Source organism: Pygocentrus nattereri, chromosome 21, assembly GCF_015220715.1.
Source record: "Pygocentrus nattereri isolate fPygNat1 chromosome 21, fPygNat1.pri, whole genome shotgun sequence".
In the NCBI taxonomy this organism is placed as follows: domain Eukaryota; kingdom Metazoa; phylum Chordata; class Actinopteri; order Characiformes; family Serrasalmidae; genus Pygocentrus; species Pygocentrus nattereri.
The window spans coordinates 24,370,188-24,387,584 of NC_051231.1; the positions used below are offsets into that span (position 1 = coordinate 24,370,188).

The window sequence follows — 17,397 nt, forward strand, 5'->3', positions numbered from 1 at the left end:
CACATATATTTACTAAAGACTGCATTTTAAACATATAAGGAAAATCAAAGAGTAGAGGGTAAATGAGTAGATGTTCAGAATACCTATGTTTGCTGGCTCAAAATCTACCAGGTTGCAGGTGCCTTCTGTTCTGTGGTTCTAAAAACTGTGGTTTTACCACCAAGGGCTGAAGAGGTTTGGTTTGACAGTGTTGAGTTAATAGTGTGCTTTGAAAGTGTAGGATGTGAAGAACATACTTTAAGACACCCCCCCCCCCGCCCCCACCAAGTGTTAGTGTTTCAGTTATGATATTATATTAACTTAATCATTTAGTATCTGACTTCCATAACATCTGCCACTCCTGCCACAACAAAGTTTTACTGACACTCCTGACATCTGTGAAATATTGAGGTTATTGTCAGTTATAACCCATTAAATAAGCCATTAAATTATTGCCTCATTGAAGTAGTCTGCATAACGTAGTTAAAACAATCCTGATCTGACCAATGGCCTCTCTGTTTACTTTTTTTTTTTTTTACTTTTTCTTGATGGTTAATTTAACTTAAAAGACCATAAAAACAAAGGCCCTTTTTAACTGGGTGGCTTCAGGCCTGTGTTGAGAAACCCTTCTGTAACTGCTTTTTAAACACCATGTTAAATTAAGCTGGAAAAACATTTCCTTCCTATGTTGGACATTGGGAAATATGATGTCTCTGGGCCTGTTTTGGTTTTTTAAATGTGGATTCCTTGGTCAAGGCCTAGCTCCTCTCCCTCTGTCCTTAACCCAGCCATAGGCTGCCTTTGCTGAACAAAAGGCACTCAGTCAGGAAATGTTTCAGCCAATCAGCTGCTGCCTTCCATCCTGCCAGAGAGTACCATCCAATCGCAGAGCAGCTTTTATCAGCATGTTGGCTCGGCTGGCTTGGAGTGCCGAGGCTGTGCTCTCTGTAGAGAGAGAGGGCTGAGGGCTGTCCTCCATGTTTTAATAAGCATTGACATTTCACACAAGTCTTTTTTAGCCATGCATCCACAGAGGTAAGGTTGATTTTCTATTGTTTCATTTCCTCTTTAGCATACCTGCTAATGTTGACTAATGTCTTAACACAGGAATAATGTTCTTATTCAGGGGTGGTGGAAAAGAAAGATTCCTGTCCCAACACTATAGAACTGGATCCTGGCAGGAACAGGGCTCAGCAATCTCTCTCTATGTCTCTGCAACATTTGTGAGCCCTGTGGATCACCTGATTAAGCTGTGAGTGTGCACAGACGACCATGACAAAAGTGGCCTTCTGTGCTTTCTCTCAGCTGTAATGTTGATCTGGCTGGAGGGAGCAGGGCTGAGAGAGGAGTACAGTAGTGTGAAGTGCTGTCACAGGCCAGCCCTCTCAAAATGGAAGGCCTTGTGGGTCAGGCAGCAGCAGCCGAGGCTGTAAGAGGAAACCCAACCTCAGCTGCAGTATTGACTGCCTTGCACTATATAGACTACAGGATTTGTTAGATTACTGCTGACAGTGTGTTTTGCTCATGAATGTATGCTGATTCTTAAAAAAAACTTTGCTTCAGCTTGTAGATTTGCTTCACCCACACAATAAAAATTTGTAGCCTGTATTCTGCACACAGGTATAGTGTATCTTTTGTAAGTATTTAGTTTCAGTTTCAGTCTGAGAGGTTTCTGGGTTCAATATAGGGTTCTAGAGTTCTTTGCATTGATTTAGGTTTTGTAGGTTGTGTGATACAGTCCTTTTTTTGTCAACTTGGTACTTGTAACAGTTGGCAGCCATTTCAGACAGCTTCCCTTTTTGGCTGTGTAGCTCAAAGGCCTTGTCCTGTGTACAGTACACATGCATTGAGGACAAGTGGCTGTATCATTTTGCATAAAAACGTGCAATCGCTGAATCATGGTGGCCACAAAAAGGAGCACATTGCAACATGTTGGTCACACATCCGTACCAACTAAATACATTGAAAGTATATTACAGTGTATTCTGTTCAGATTGTCTAACATATTAACAGCATACTACTTTACAGTTTTATATCAGAAGTATTTGGACTGGCACCACTCAAGGTTTTATTTATAGTTGGCTGATGTGACTGGATGTTGGTGGAAGCAGAAAGCAGGGAATCCCCCTGAAATAAGGCAAATCTTAATGCATATTCTTCGGGGCCATAATATCAGCCTGTCCTTTTTTTGAGTCCTACAGACAGGCAGTGTCCTCAAAATCACTGGTGCCCCAGACTCAAGTCAGTTCTATTTGACGATGCCTCAGTTGCCTTAATTGATTAAAGCTGCTGATCCTGGCAATTTATCTGACCTTACCTGATTGAAGGTTGCATTTGTTTAAATGTTGTATTTTTGCATTTAATCAATGATTTAGAAAGTAAGCATTGTGTTTTATTAGTTGATTACGAATCTAACCCTTTTGAAATTCCTAGAGCATTCTGTGTTTTGTAAGTGGATAACGAAACTCTAGTCATTTGACCTGAGATTGGCAATAAGAAGAGCAACAATAGTCTTAGTAGGTCAATTATTACAATATACACTAGTAATTGTGTTTTATAATGTACCATATAAAGTTACACATAGTAATAGTAGAAATAGTAATCTATGTAGGCCAAGTTATTATGGCTACGGACGTGCATATACATTAAATACTGAGGGAAGAGCTGAGGGGTGTTTTCCAAGCTTGCATGTTATGTTTTCTTTTTGGTTACTTTCTTTGTCTCTGCATGTATTTGTATGTCTGTGTTTGTCTGTGTGTGTGCAAGGCCCTCTCTGCATTCCTGTGAGCCGCTGTACTGGCAAAGCTTGTGTTCTCACAGTTGCCACGACGAGCTTACAACGTCTACAAAATGGACGCCCGAGATTGCTCTTAACCATTAGAGAGAAAGAGAGAGAGGGAGCAGGAAAAAAGGGACAGGAGGCAATCTGATATGTGTTTGTTGTAGTGCAGCAGCCCATATCCTACACGCTTGCCTTGTGTGAAGGTCTGAACAGAGAAGTAGAGTGTGGTTTGGAGAGTATTTTTGATGGTGGATGGCAGCAGCAGCCCTCCCTGCATTGCAGCAGTGGATCAGAGCAGAGAGAGGGGAGCAGGGAGAGCCAGTGTGCCACACAGCATCTACCGCCCAATCACGCGCCTCCGTGTGGCTCTCAAACCAATCGGCAGCCCACAGCTGAGGTTAAAGATTGACAATCGCACTGAGAGCAGCAGGGAGAGCAAGGCCCTTCTGGAAAATTCTGCACCCATCTTTGTCTCATCCCTTAAAGCTATTGCAATTGAGAAAAAAAAGAAAAAAAAGATATTAGGCAAGGGCCCTGCCTGAAGAATCTGTGTACTGTGCACGTAAAGAAAAATAAGGTATGATGTTATTATGTGTCAATTGTTTTACATTGAACTTTATTGCGATGTCAGTGTGTTATGCGATTTAAGGAAGAGCAAAATGATTATATATGCATTGTGCTGTCTCGCTGTATGAGGGTTTTGTGCCAGCAGTGATATCGATTGTGCAAGGGAAATGGCTGTTGCTAAGGATAGATGGTGCATGCAGGTTTGAAGAGGATAGAGGAGGAGGCCAAGATGGCAAGTGCACAGCCTCTGCAGATGTTGTCTTGTGTATATGCTTTCATTTTCTCCCCTAAAGGTGCAAGAGGGGGAGAGACTGCAAGAATCAGACCAAAAGACCTGCCTTGGAAGGCAAAGATGCTACTGCCTCAACAGGAATATTTTTTTTTCTCCAAGATTTGGCATCCTGTAGCTGAAATACCTTCGACTGATCCAATGTAATACCATATTTCTAATTATGATCGAATGAGATTTTTTATCTCTGAGCTTCACCGAGTCGTTGGAGGGCGTGTGGAAATAGACATTGCTACTTTTTTTTCTATTCTTTGTTTAGACTGATTGACTGCAGATAGCGAATGGCTGTTTTCTTGATGGAGCAGTGCAATGGTGGGCATATGTGGCAGAGAGCAGGGCACAGGGAGGAGAAAGGAAAAAAACAGCAGAGCAGTGGTGGCTGACTGTCATTTTGGAACCATTCAGGCTGCAGAGTGACACAGACATTATGACATGGCTAAAATTGTATGGTTGAAGATATTATTCCTTAATGCTGGACAAGGAATTAAAATACTCATAATAATGACATCATGCGCAAGGCCATCCCTGGGTTTGGTAATAGGCTTGGAAGCATCCAATACAAAGAATTAACAAAATGTATTTGATGTTTTTTGACAGTAGATCAATTCAAAGCTATGTATAAACCACCCTTCTTTTTCTCTGGCTGTCCTCGTGATTAGGTTGTATGTTGCTGGTGGCATTCTAGAGTGAGAGAAGGCACTTTCAATCCCACCTACTGAATACATTATTCAGTTTTCAGTGGGAATTCTACCTTTTGCTGCTAAATTAACAACCGCTCTATCACCTATAACGATTATTTGTACGATTTCTAGTTAAATCCACTGTTGCTCTAATCTTTAATGATAATGTTGAAATGTTTATATTGTTTATGTTGATTGTTTAAGGTTGTGGACCACAAGAAAAATGAATACCATATTTTTATGCCATATAAATTGTCTGTAGAATCAGAGATGTAATTGGATATTTTTTTCTTTTTGTTTTATTTTAGTTTTGGCTCTAAGGTTTCCTACCTATGACATAACTGGAATAGAGACTCTTTCATGGTGGATTATTTACTTTTGTTCATGGGAAACAAGTAATTGTTCCATTTGTGCACTTGGACTCGTTTTGTCAGTATTCGCTCATGGACTACAAAACTCTGTGAATGGTCTCCTGCAATGGCACTGAGGGAGACCATGAGCTTATGTCAAAGGAGCTCTTTCACTGAGAAACTTCTCTCTCTTCCACATTCAAAGCAGTGGAAATAATAAACTGGAGACAACAAATTCAATGAGACATCTTGGCTGCATCAAAGCTTCAGTCTCCCTGCCCCCTCCTGTACCCCTACTTCCTTAACTGGTGAAACTGAAATTTCTGAATGAAAGTACTACAGTGCGCTAAACTCACTTGTGTTCTGGTTTTTTAAACATTTCGTTACAAGCTTTGTGTGACAGTGTTTACCACACTGAAAATAAAATTTAATGTTAAATTGCCTTGCCTATAATAAGTAAAGTTAGATATTGGGAGGGCAGAGGTCAGCTCATGACTCCTCATGTCATAACCTATCATATCTATGAATACTAATAGTAGTGAAGCATTGGCAAATGTGTCAACATGTTTAGAGGAGAATACTAAGCGTTTAGATATTCTGGCTGTGTAGAAAGCTGTCATCCTTTTATCTTTGGGAGAACACAACAACCTGTGTTTTAGAAAATGGTGCAGCTGTGTCTTCAACCTGAATTCACATTGCTAAGTAATTGATCAGCAAAGTAAAGCAAATGCATTTTTTTACAGATTAAAAAAATAGATATAGTAAAAACTACAATAAAAGGCTCTTATAAGTTGTCTTTTGTGTGTGGCAGTTTGGCTGAAGAAGAAGTGAAGGCAGAATCAGATGTGAATGAAGGGATGGAGATTGCCACACGATCCAAAGGTGAGGAGACCATCTTTTAAAGAAATGGTTGGACCATAAATCAAATTTGCACTCTAAATGTAATCAATCCACAAGAACATGTTTGGTGTAAGATGTTTGCTTCTTTAGTTTCACACTAGAGCTACAAGGCCAACATAGCTGACGAGTAATAGAAGCTTATAGCTAACAGATTATCAGTATGCAAACTACTTGCGTAAATCATCTCACACTTGTCTCAGACAACATCAAGTTGTTAACTCTTTAAAATCTCATATATTGGCTCACACAAATATTTACCTTTTATAAATGCTTACAAATTAGTTTTGTAAAAGTTCATAGTTTACTGTAGTGTACAACAAAAATGCATAGGTATGGTATTATTGCAGTTGGTATTGTTATAGTAGATTAATTAGTGAATAAAAAGGAGTTATGCAAATCAAACGGACTTGCTTATGTGTTTTTTGACACTGTATGGTGTAGTTTATCAAATATAATCGTTTTTGCTCATGCTTTTGTCAGTTTTTCAAGCTCAGTGTGTTTTGTGGCAAGTTTGTAATGATTTAGGCATGCAGTTTGGAGAGTGCAGTGGACAATTATTTTTTAGCTACATTAGCACTGTAACTCTAGTACAAAACTGAAAAACTGCTTAACCACAACATCTTTAGCTGATCAAGTACATTTTGGGTAAGGGGAAAATTGTGCAAGTTAGATATTTGGCTTGAACTTTCACTTCAACATTACTAAAGAAATATATTTATATCACTATGTAGAAGTAATCCTGACATATTTGTATCTTAGCCTTCCACATATGTTTACTTTGTACAGTGTCTGATTCAGCATCCGCAGAGCGCACTGCCACTAAACGCAAAGTGCCCAGCCCGCCTCACTCTTCCAATGGACATTCTCCCTCAGAAGCATCTCCGAGCCCTGTCAAAAAGAAGAAGAAACCAGGAGCCGTCAACAACAGCAAAGACCAGGTGCGGCTTGCTTAACTCACCTCTAAAATACTAGTTCAGACTTACTTAGATTGTCTTTAGCTTGATTGTTTGTGGTGATATGGAACCACCTCAGGCTATAATCAGTCCTATATTATCCTTATGCTGTGCTTAGCCAGGGCAGATAGAAATATAAAACATACCCAACACAAAAAGGTGTCAAAGAAAGTTATTTATTCCGTCACTATGCCAGATTAATCTTGTCTTAATTTTTAAGCATCTCCCCAGTTAGTCATACCTCAGAACCTTAGAGGAAACAAAACACACTTATGAGCATATGTGAATTCATTTTCTAGAGTACAGTGAGGACCTCCATATACTTAGTGATACTCCTCAGTTCTAGTTTGGAATATCTCTCAGTTGTGTCTGTGGATAAGAGAACCTGTTGTACTTTGAAAGGGCTGGCAAATTCCTCGGCCAACTCCGAGATAAAAAAAATAACTGCAATTGATTTATTCTTATAGCTGAAGCCCTGGTGTAGGGTTGTTTTTCTTTTACAAAGACCAAATAAAGATTGCCAGATTTTTTTACAGTAATGCAAGTGAGGCCAGTGTGCTGCAATGGTATATAAGAACATGCTTAGATATTTATTATAACTGATTGAAACTGTCATTGAAAAAGATGAGAGATTTTCTTGTGGACTTCTCATGGATTATGTCATGTTTTTTTTAATGCATAGTTAATTTGAATCTGAAAACATACCATTACAAACTATATATGCCGCAGAGCAGAAATGGGTAGAGCAGCCTAAACGTATATTCACATGACATGAAAGTACCTTTCCAGGTAAACAACTTTAGTAAAAGAACAAATGTGTCAGGTCAGAAAAACTACTGAAGTACTTGAGTAACTTTGAGAACTGCAGCACTTCTTAGTACGTCCAGCATCTGTCAGCTTAGGAACTGTTTGTTATCCTCAATTCTTCTCTTTTTTGCTCCACTGTAAATAAATAAGAAAAATGAATGATAAACCTCAAACATCAGAGGTGTGACCAATCGCATAACACTACAGATGCTGTTACCAATGTAACACAATGAAACTGCTTACAAAGAAAGAAATTTCTAAGGAGTAGGAGTAGAAGTAAAAGTACATTCTAAGGAAAATATAAACCCATCAAAGTGATACTAGAGTATATGTTACTGAGTAGAGCTGCTGGGGAGTCTCCTCTGCATTATTAATTGAATTACATCCTTCATGCGTGTTACCTGTTTGTGTCGTAACCTGCAGTACTTGTATTTTGAAACCCCACTTTTCGTGTTTTTCTCGCCTGCATTCCAGTCCGAACTAAGACATGGTCCCTTTTACTATGTGAAGCAGTCCGCACTCACCACAGACCCTGTTGATGTTGTACCGCAGGACGGGAGGAATGATTTCTACTGCTGGGTGTGCCATCGTGAGGGCCAGGTGCTCTGCTGTGAGCTCTGCCCGCGTGTCTACCACGCTAAGTGCCTCAAACTGGCCGCAGAGCCCGAAGGGGACTGGTTCTGCCCTGAATGTGAGGTACCAGCTCACTCTAACACTGCTACCGCCACACAAGAAATAGCTGTACCTGAGGCCAAAGACAACTAGTGCTATTTAAAGACATAATGTTATTGTTTTGCATACTATGGAACTGTATGCAAAGAGAAATGCCATCTAAGAAAATGTATATGTGCCAAAATATAAGTCACTGATAGGAAACTGTTCACTGAATGGGTAAATGGGCAGTGTCGCGCCTGTTTTCAAAGATTAAAATTAAAGATTAAAAGAGTTTGAACTCAAAACCTTTTTTTCCCCTCAAAAATTAAGTATTGCCTGATATGATATTTTTGCCATATTGCCAACAATTAGGTTTTAATCAGTTAAATACATTACAGTATAATCACATGACTTTCCTGTTTTGCCTTTCAGAAAATAACTGTCGCAGAATGCATTGAGACACAGAGCAAAGCGATGACGATGCTCACTCTGGACCAGCTGTCTTATCTACTCAAGTTTGCTCTTCAAAAGATGAAACAGCCTGGTGTAAGGGTTATGTCTCCCACTCCCACTCAGACTGATTGATGATTGCATTTGAAAGCTAGTCTCTTGATTTGGCAACTGCCTGCTGATAGTCGGATCATGTTCCAAATACTCTACAAATTAACTAGCAGTAATGGACTCCCTTAACTCCTGTCCCTCCATAAATCTCATAACATTTTCTTCCCTTTAGAAGTTTGTGAGCAGGATTGTTTTTTTTTTTTTGAACCTAGCTATTTTTCCAGTCAGATTTTTGATTTTCCAGTTGCTTTTTCTTCTCCAACTTTTTAGTATTTTTAATTTAAATTTTTAAATTTAAATTTAAAATAAATTTTCCACAATATAAATTTGATCTCTTACTTTTGCTTGCTGAACTCCAGCGTGGGTTTTTTGTGTGAGGAACTTTATTTGTGTGAGGTACTTTATTTTAGCATCAGCCACGCACTTCATCTCAGTCCTTCCATGCTGTCGGGTCTCTGAGAAAAGCTTTTAATTAAGTAAACAAACCCTGAGAAAAGCACCCCACTACTGTATTCCAACCAGTCTCCTCTTTATACCCTCTTCTTTTAATACATTTGAAGTAGGGTGTTGCTATTTTTTTTTATATAGGCCTGTGTGATTGTGATCTGTAGTTTTTTGGGCAATGGCAACCATCCAAAAGTCATTAAAAACGTAACTGGCCGTGACCTTGCTATATAAAAGCATCCCAGCTCTACGATGTAATTACCAGCATTGCTTTAACCTTTGGAAATCGAGAGTTACTGCGTTTATGTACATTACTACTCATTTATTTTATGTAATTACATATTAAACTATGTGGAGAGATAACAGTTAATTATATAATTATGTATAATTATATAACATTTAAATTAACGTTCTGCATCAGACTTCAGCCTTTTTCTATCTGTTTAATGTTCAAGAAATTCAAATAAGAGTAATTGCTGGTAAAACATTATTTTACTCAGGAAAACAAACATACCAATTGATAGTTGAGAATTGTAGAACTTTCAACAGAGATTCTCTGTTTGTTTCAGTGCACTAATAATGACAAATAATTAATGCACAATAACACTTTATTTCACATCGCATAGAATTAGACTTTGGAATAGCTGATTTTGTTTAATATTAATAATCTCTCTACAAGCAAGGTAATTTTAATGCTGAAATACTTGAGCAACTAGCTCTGGAGCTAAGCTTTGGTTGACACTCTTTTGATTCTGCTGCTCTGCAGTGTAAAAAGTACAGACGGGGCTTCCTGTAAATGCCCCATCTTTCTAAGACTCTGTTCACTCCTCTCTCTTTCTCCCTCTAGACAGAACCATTTCAGAAGCCAGTGTGTCTTGAGCAACATCCAGATTATGCAGAGTATATTTTTCATCCCATGGACCTCTGCACATTAGAAAAGGTAAGAGCAGCACAGCAGCTTTCAAAAACGTATTTCACAGTGGTTTGCATTTGTTTCAGTATTGGATATGTTAAAGGATTTTTTTCACTTTCATCTAGAATATCAAAAAGAAACTATATGGTTCTACTGAAGCTTTCTTGGCTGATGTGAAGTGGATTTTGCACAACTGCATTATTTACAATGGAGGTTGGACATAACACCCCTACAATTATATTGATCTTCTGTTGTTAATGGTTTATTGGAAACATTGTAAATCATGTTCTATTTTCTTCCAGGAAATCATAAACTCACAGCAACAGCTAAGGTTATTGTAAAAATCTGTGAACATGAAGTGAGTAAAACAGATTTTAAGAACTGTTGTATAAATCCAAACATAAAAAAATTGAAAATACAGAGTTTGGTGCCAGTTGTTTCAGACATCATCTGTTCTTCAGATGAATGAAATTGAGGTCTGTCCAGAGTGCTATCTTTCAGCGTGTCAGAAGAGGGACAACTGGTTTTGCGAGCCATGTGTAAGTTGTTCGAAGGTCCAAGTTGTAGTTCCCTGTAAATACATCATACCCTTTACCATAATTTCTTCAGTTAAAATAATTTGTTCTTTGTTTTTCTTATTTTCTATATTAGAGTAACCCCCATCCCTTAGTGTGGGCCAAACTTAAGGGGTTTCCATTCTGGCCTGCCAAAGCTCTGCGAGACAAAGATGGACAAGTGGATGCTCGATTCTTTGGGCAGCATGACAGGTGAGAAGTGGAGGAAAATTATTCTATTCTGTTCTATTCTCTTCTATTCTATTCTGTTTTATTCTATTCTATTCTCATTTCAGAGCCTGGGTTCCGATCAACAATTGCTACCTCATGTCTAAGGAGATTCCTTTCTCTGTAAAGAAGACCAAGAGCATTTTCAACAGTGCCATGCAGGAGATGGAAGTCTACGTTGAAAACATTAGGAAAAAATTTGCCGTCTTTAATTATGCCCCATTCCGCACTCCCTACACACCTGACAATCAGTTCCAAATGCTTCTCGACCCAGCAAATCCAGGCGCCGGCTCGGTCAAACCCGAAAAACAAGAAAAGATCAAATTCAGTTTTGACATGACTGCATCACCAAAGATGCTGGTGGGTAAGGGCATGATGTCAGGAGGGATTGGTGGAGGAGGAACTGGTAGGCGGATCTCTATGACAGACATACCTCGTTCACCAATGAGCACCAACTCCTCAGCCCACACTGGCTCTGATGGAGAGCAAGAAGGTGGAGAAAAGAGCCAGGCCAAATGTTCCCTACCCCATCGCACTGGAGGGGAAGAGCCTCTGGAAAGCACAGGTAGTAGAGTACTATGTAATTCCACGGATTTAATTTTATTCCATAACTGATGAACATTGTTTGACCTGTGAACATATTGACATATTACCGTCTAATCTGAGCTCTTCTAGAATGATAATTTCATTCTACCTAATTTCTACAATGAAACACAATATGATGGACTGCTTTGTCTCAGGTTATGTTATTCAATGAAAGCGAGGTACAGTAAGATACAAGAACATTAACTTTGCTGAAATGCTTACACTGAATACTTTGTGCACAATACATACACCTGGCTCAACGTGCTAAATACCTGATGAGCTGTATCAGTGTTAGAGCAAATGTGATGGGCAGGGTGTTACAGAGAACAGCAGAATTTTTGCTACTGTTTCACTTTTGTATCACTTTTAGATACATTTAGCCACATGTTAACATTTTTGTTTGAAGTGGTCGGCATCCAGTTTAGCAAACTAACTGGTCTTCAACCCACAGCGTCCCCTGCTGCTCCTCGACCAGGTCTTGTGGGGAGTGCAGTAGACAGCCCTAAACCATTCCATTCTACTGCTCCCAGCACGCCCATCAAACAGGAAAAGGTTCCGGCCACAGGCAGCATCCTAAATCTTAACCTAGGTAAGCTTATTTAGCTGATTCTTTATGATTGACCTTAGTAATACGTAAAGTCAGGGCTGATAGACTTTTCATACAGACTTTAATAAGACTTTTATGTGTACAGATGATTGTCTTAATTGTCCTACATATACACATACACACACAGACATATCGCTGCTGTTGAAATAAAATCTTGTATTTCCAAAAAAGTTACTTTACAGGTCATAGAAAATGTTTTCTTAACTTTAAATCGAAGTAAATTGCAATTCTGGAACTTGTTGGTCTGTTCAAGTGTTAACACATCAAAAAAATGAAAAAAAATGAAAATCGACAAAAATCAACATAGAAAGTTTTGTCCCAACAGCAACAACATAGTTAAATTTTATGTGTGTTTTGTTTGTAACTCTACTCAGACCGTAGTAAAGCCGAGATGGACCTAAAAGAGCTGAGTGAGACCGTACAGCAGCAACAGCAACAGCAGCAGGGGCCTCAGACCTCGCTCACTTCACCCAAGAGGCAGATCAGGAGCCGCTTTCAGCTCAATCTTGACAAGACCATTGAGAGCTGCAAAGCACAACTGGGTGAGCTCATGGGCATCAGAAAAGCTTTTCCAGAGTCACAGCCTGTTATTTTTGCATAGAATAAAGAATATTTAAATTAGGAAAAGGTACAATGGAAATGTTTGAATTTACAATTACATTAACATTACATTTGCTCACCTGTGTACAGGTATAGATGAAATATCTGAGGATGTGTATAAAGGTGTGGAACACAGTGACTCTGATGACTCCGACAAGTCTGACTCCAGTGATAGCGAATATGCCAGCGATGATGAGCAGAAACCAAAAATTAGCCAAGACGCTTGTCCTGATGATAAAACAGAGAAAGAACCACCCAAAAAGAAGTCTAAACCATCTCCACCTGTTAGTGAAGAGAAGGACAGCAGCATTGAAGCTTCTGGGACTCCTAGCACAGTGACCAAATGTGAGACTTTGCAGAAAGCAGGAACTAGCATCTCTCCAGTGAAAGAGAAATCAGTTGTCGACTCAGAGAAAGAAGTGCCCAAAGCAGCACCAGTCTCTCCGAGTGCACGAGACAAGTCCAAGGCTACAGAGGAAGCCAAGCAATCTGCGTCTGTCGATGTAGACATGGACTCAGACTCGGAGAGAGAGCTAGTGATTGATTTGGGAGAAGAACCGGGAGGAAGAGAAAGGAAAAGAAGCAGAAAAGACGCAGCCGCTGTCACCGCACTCAAAGAAACAACAGCTTCCAAGACAGAGGGTAAGTCACTGTATACTATTTGCGTTCTTTTTATATTCATGACTTTGTGTTCTGTCAAAACAGCAGGGAAACTAGAGACAAGTTGTTGTAACTAAGGAATAAGTTTATCTTTATTTTACAATAAATTACATAACATTTATTTATTTTGTCTTGTGTTTTTGCCTCTTTTTTTCTTTTATACTATAGGTAAGGCCCCTGCAACAGGTAGTCTTGCCCAGTCTCAAAACCCTGTAGTCCCCTCCTCCACCACAGGCCTCAAAGACCCCTTGCCATCTCCCATGGCTATTCCTTTAAACGTAGTGGCTGTCCCTGCTGTTCCAAGCACCACTTCCCTCTCCTCTTCTGCATCCCTCAACACCACTCCATCAACAGCCCCAGCCTCCTCTTCCACCCCTACCAGCACAGTCAAAAAACAGCGACCCCTGCTGCCCCGGGAGACTGTGCCTGTGGTGCAACGGGCTGTGGTATGGAATCCCACTGCTAAGTTCCAGACCTCCTCTCAGAAATGGCACATGCAGAAGGTGCAGCGGCAACAGCAGAGCCAGACACAGCCAGCAACACAGACGCAGGTGTTATCTCAGGCACAGCGTAGCCAGCTTCAGCAAGCACAGACTTCATCTTCAGCACAGCAGCCTTCATCCAGCACGCGATATCTGACACGACAGGCTGTTAAAGGTAGGTAGACTACGATGCAATAGTAAAGGTGGGTAGAGTAGCCTAATCCCATACTTAAATAAAAGTTTTGTTACTTCAATTAAAACAACTCTCAAGTAGAAGTAAATGTAACCTAGTGAAAAACAGCTTAAGTAGAATTGAAGTACAATCCAATCAAAAGTATAAAAGTGTTATCATTTGAAAATACTCAGAAAAGAATAAATCCATCCAGTTGTCTTTACGTGCATGTAACTGAGTGCTAGTATTTCAATCGCATCTGTAATTAACATGTAATTACCTATGCTTTTAGCTTTTCCACTTGCACCATGAAGCACATCAGATCTTTAGTAAGTGTCCATGTGCAGAATTGAGCTACAATGCCTTTACTTCCTTCAGCTGTGCAGCAGAAAGACCCCCAACTCAGCACCTCCACCTCTGCTGTCACCTTGGTTACCAGTGCGCCCGTGTCTGCAGCCATAATGGCAGGTGCCACAGTTAGTTCTTCCTCATCATCAGCATCCTCCATGACAGGAGATCTCCAGATCCCCACCACCTCTGCTGATGTGGCAGCTGACATTGCAAAGTATACTAACAAAGTAAGATGACTCTTTTCAGTTCATTACAGATAATGAAGAAAAATCTTTGGACCTATTAGGAATTAGGACATTAAACCCATGTGGTTGATTTGTATATATTTTATTTTCAGGTTTTAGATAGTGATCAGTGAAGTATGCAGTGAGAGGATTAATGTTTTTGTGGTTTATCTGGTCTTACTAATGTGTTATTGATGACAGTGGTTGAGAAATTACATTTTATATGTATTTACAGATAATGGATGCAATCAAGGGGACGATGACTGAAATATACAATGACCTCTCCAAGAGCACCTCAGGAAATACAATAGCAGAAGTGGGTTTTTTTTGTATACTTCGACAAATAAATGTAATATTTATAAGATATTTTGTTGTCTAAATTTCACTGGCAGCACATAATGAAGTCCTCTTTTTTTGTCTTGCAGATTAGACGGTTACGGATTGAAATTGAAAAACTGCAGTGGCTACATCAGCAGGAGTTATCAGAGATGAAGCATAATTTAGGTTTGTTATTTTCAAACTGTGAAGCTGATTTTATTCAAGCTTTCTGTGTTAAAGAATCACTTTTTTCCTTAGTGTTGTATATAATGCACTACTCTAAGATAAGCAGAAACCAAATTACCAAGTACAATGTTTATGTTTTTTTTTTTTCTTTTCTATAATGTGCATATGTGTTTCTGCACGTTTTTACTCAGAATTGACCATGGCAGAGATGAGGCAGAGTCTGGAGCAGGAGCGAGAACGGCTGGTTGCGGAGGTAAAGAAACAGATGGAGGTGGAGAAGCAGCAGGCAGTGGACGAGACCAAGAAGAAGCAGTGGTGTGCCAACTGTAAGAAGGAGGCCATTTTCTACTGCTGCTGGAACACAAGCTACTGTGACTATCCCTGCCAGCAAGCCCACTGGCCAGAACACATGAAGTCCTGCACACAGTCTGGTGGGAAAAAGCACCATTTGCATTGATTACCAGTTTAAAAACAGTACACTATTCATATTTTGACATTACAGAATTGTTTAAATGCGTGCAGCTATACTCTGATAATTTATGCATAAGTGCGTCTGAGATATCATTGTATGGAACAGTTGCAAAGTGTTTCAGCCAATAAGTCTTAAAATCCCTTCACTTTTTCAGCAACATCGTCACAGCAAGAGCCTGAGACAGAATCAAGCGCAGACACCATTTCCAAAGGCTCTGGGCATCCTAACAATGGTCAGAACTCGCCCCGAGAGATGACAACAGCCCCTCCCACAGACAAGGACAGTGATGTGGACAAGCCTAAGGACAATGTTACTGTCAGTCTCTCCTAGCTCAGACATACAAACTCTGCTTTAGAACAGCACTTACACTTGCATTACTGTACAAAATCATCCTTCACTACAGCAAAGTATTTTTTATTTTGTGTTTTCGTCTTGCCAATCTGTGCTTTGGGAACTTTGAGAATGCTGATTTACTTTTCTGTATCAATAACAATTCCAATCAGAAGTCAGCCAGATCTCCCATGTGCCACACAAAGAATTTCTGATTCTGGATATTTTAGACTCCATAACTTCATTCTAACTACTCTGAAAATAGTACTGCATTGAAATTACTCGATTGAAGTGTGTACATTGTGTTCAATTAACCAAATATATTACATCTGTTTTTCCATATAAAGCCAGCATTGAATGTCAAAATTAATCCATACACAGATCGCTGGATTTTTACACAAAGAGGTAACTCTATGGTGCTTACTCCATGTTAGTAGGATTTTTGTAGCGTAATTAGACCCCTGTTCAGCATTGAATGTTTCACTGATGTGGAACTATTTTTTTCTCAGAACATAAATCTTAATTTTACTGTCATTTAATGCCTCACCAGCAAGAGTGAAGTTGTGGAGATCTGAACACCTAGCATGAGATATGAAAAATATGGTTAAAAAGTGTCTCTGTGTCAAATAATTAAGACCCATTACTGAGGTGGCATAATATCGTAAAGACCTAAATCAATTCATGTCTTTCACTGTGAAAGGGTGAAGAGGCAGTTACTGTGTATGTTACATTTCCATTAGGTTCTGTTCTTTCCTTATAAGCTTTATATGGGGGTGGATAACAAAGAAAAAGGTATGGGATGTTGTTTTTATTTTTGTTTTTTACAGTCGATAGATTTTTAAAAAGAATACTGGTTTATATTCATATTTATGTTAATTTATCCAACATTTTTGGTAATATGAAGCTCTAAAGACTATACTTTATTTTGCCTATGCATCACTAAGACCATTTGGAAATCTGATTGAAAAAAGTTTCACCACTGTCTGAACAGATTGGCTATTAGTATTCCAACATGTTATATGGGGGTTGTTTTAATCTTTTGAACCTGACTGTATTCAATGGTCAACATGATACACCCTTACTGTATGACTAGATAACGGTCTGATTCTTGTTCATAATTCACAATGCAAAGCATCTTTTTTCATTTAAGCCTAAGAACATTTTTTGCCTTTATCTGCACTCCTTCATGTGCCCATGTTGGTGTTCTGTTTTTGAATGTTACGCATCTGACTGAATGGCATCTGACCAGGCTGCTTTGTTCTTGTGTTTTTCTTTTCTTCTTTTCAGATACATTATACTGTTTTAACCATTGCGGTACAGTGACTACATTTCAAAACTGCTTTTGCCAGTGGTCTTACTGGCCTGTTGAATAACTCCTGATTTATCATTCCGTTACAGTTCTGAACGTAACCTTTTATTTTACATTGGGTTTATATGTTGATCAATCTTGTTACCAAAATTGAGAAACTGTATAATACTGGTCTGTTGTTTATTTTTAAACACCATTATTTAGATTTTGATGAATAATTACAGGACACAGACGATATCACCCTTTCAGCAGCCTCCGTGATATAATATTGACTGTTGACTGTTGACAATGGATACATTATTCTTAACTCTAAAAAAAAAAAAAAAAAAAAAAGAAAAACAAAAACTATACAGAGGATGTGCTGTATATATTACAAGAAAAGACAAATGTTTACATATTGTACATAAATAAAGATTTGGTGGTCTTACTGTTTTTCTGTC

At 39.0% G+C, this 17,397-nt stretch overlaps 1 protein-coding gene across 1 annotated transcript; it reads left to right on the forward strand.

Annotated features, from left to right (window-relative positions):
• Positions 1-1,941: 1,941 nt before the first annotated feature.
• zmynd8 (zinc finger, MYND-type containing 8) lies at positions 1,942-17,314 on the forward strand. The gene is made up of 21 exons (XM_037532287.1): positions 1,942-3,338; positions 3,622-3,760; positions 5,459-5,529; positions 6,334-6,485; positions 7,782-8,003; positions 8,394-8,507; positions 9,814-9,906; positions 10,005-10,092; positions 10,182-10,237; positions 10,341-10,418; positions 10,531-10,646; positions 10,730-11,226; positions 11,698-11,835; positions 12,228-12,395; positions 12,544-13,095; positions 13,282-13,770; positions 14,146-14,345; positions 14,578-14,658; positions 14,768-14,846; positions 15,038-15,277; positions 15,473-17,314. The coding sequence occupies exons 2-21, from the start codon at positions 3,681-3,683 to the stop codon at positions 15,646-15,648; spliced, it is 3,690 nt and encodes a 1,229-aa protein (XP_037388184.1). The 5' UTR covers positions 1,942-3,338; positions 3,622-3,680; the 3' UTR covers positions 15,649-17,314.
• Positions 17,315-17,397: the final 83 nt, after the last annotated feature.

Coding starts and splice junctions, on each gene's coding strand:
- zmynd8 (XM_037532287.1), top strand. CDS start 3,681: ATGCTACTGCCTCAACAGGAATATTTTTTTTTCTCCAAGATTTGGCAT. Junction 10,093..10,181: donor CTGCATTATTTACAATGGAG/GTTGGACATAAC, acceptor ATTTTCTTCCAG/GAAATCATAAACTCACAGCA. Junction 10,647..10,729: donor TTCTTTGGGCAGCATGACAG/GTGAGAAGTGGA, acceptor TTCTCATTTCAG/AGCCTGGGTTCCGATCAACA.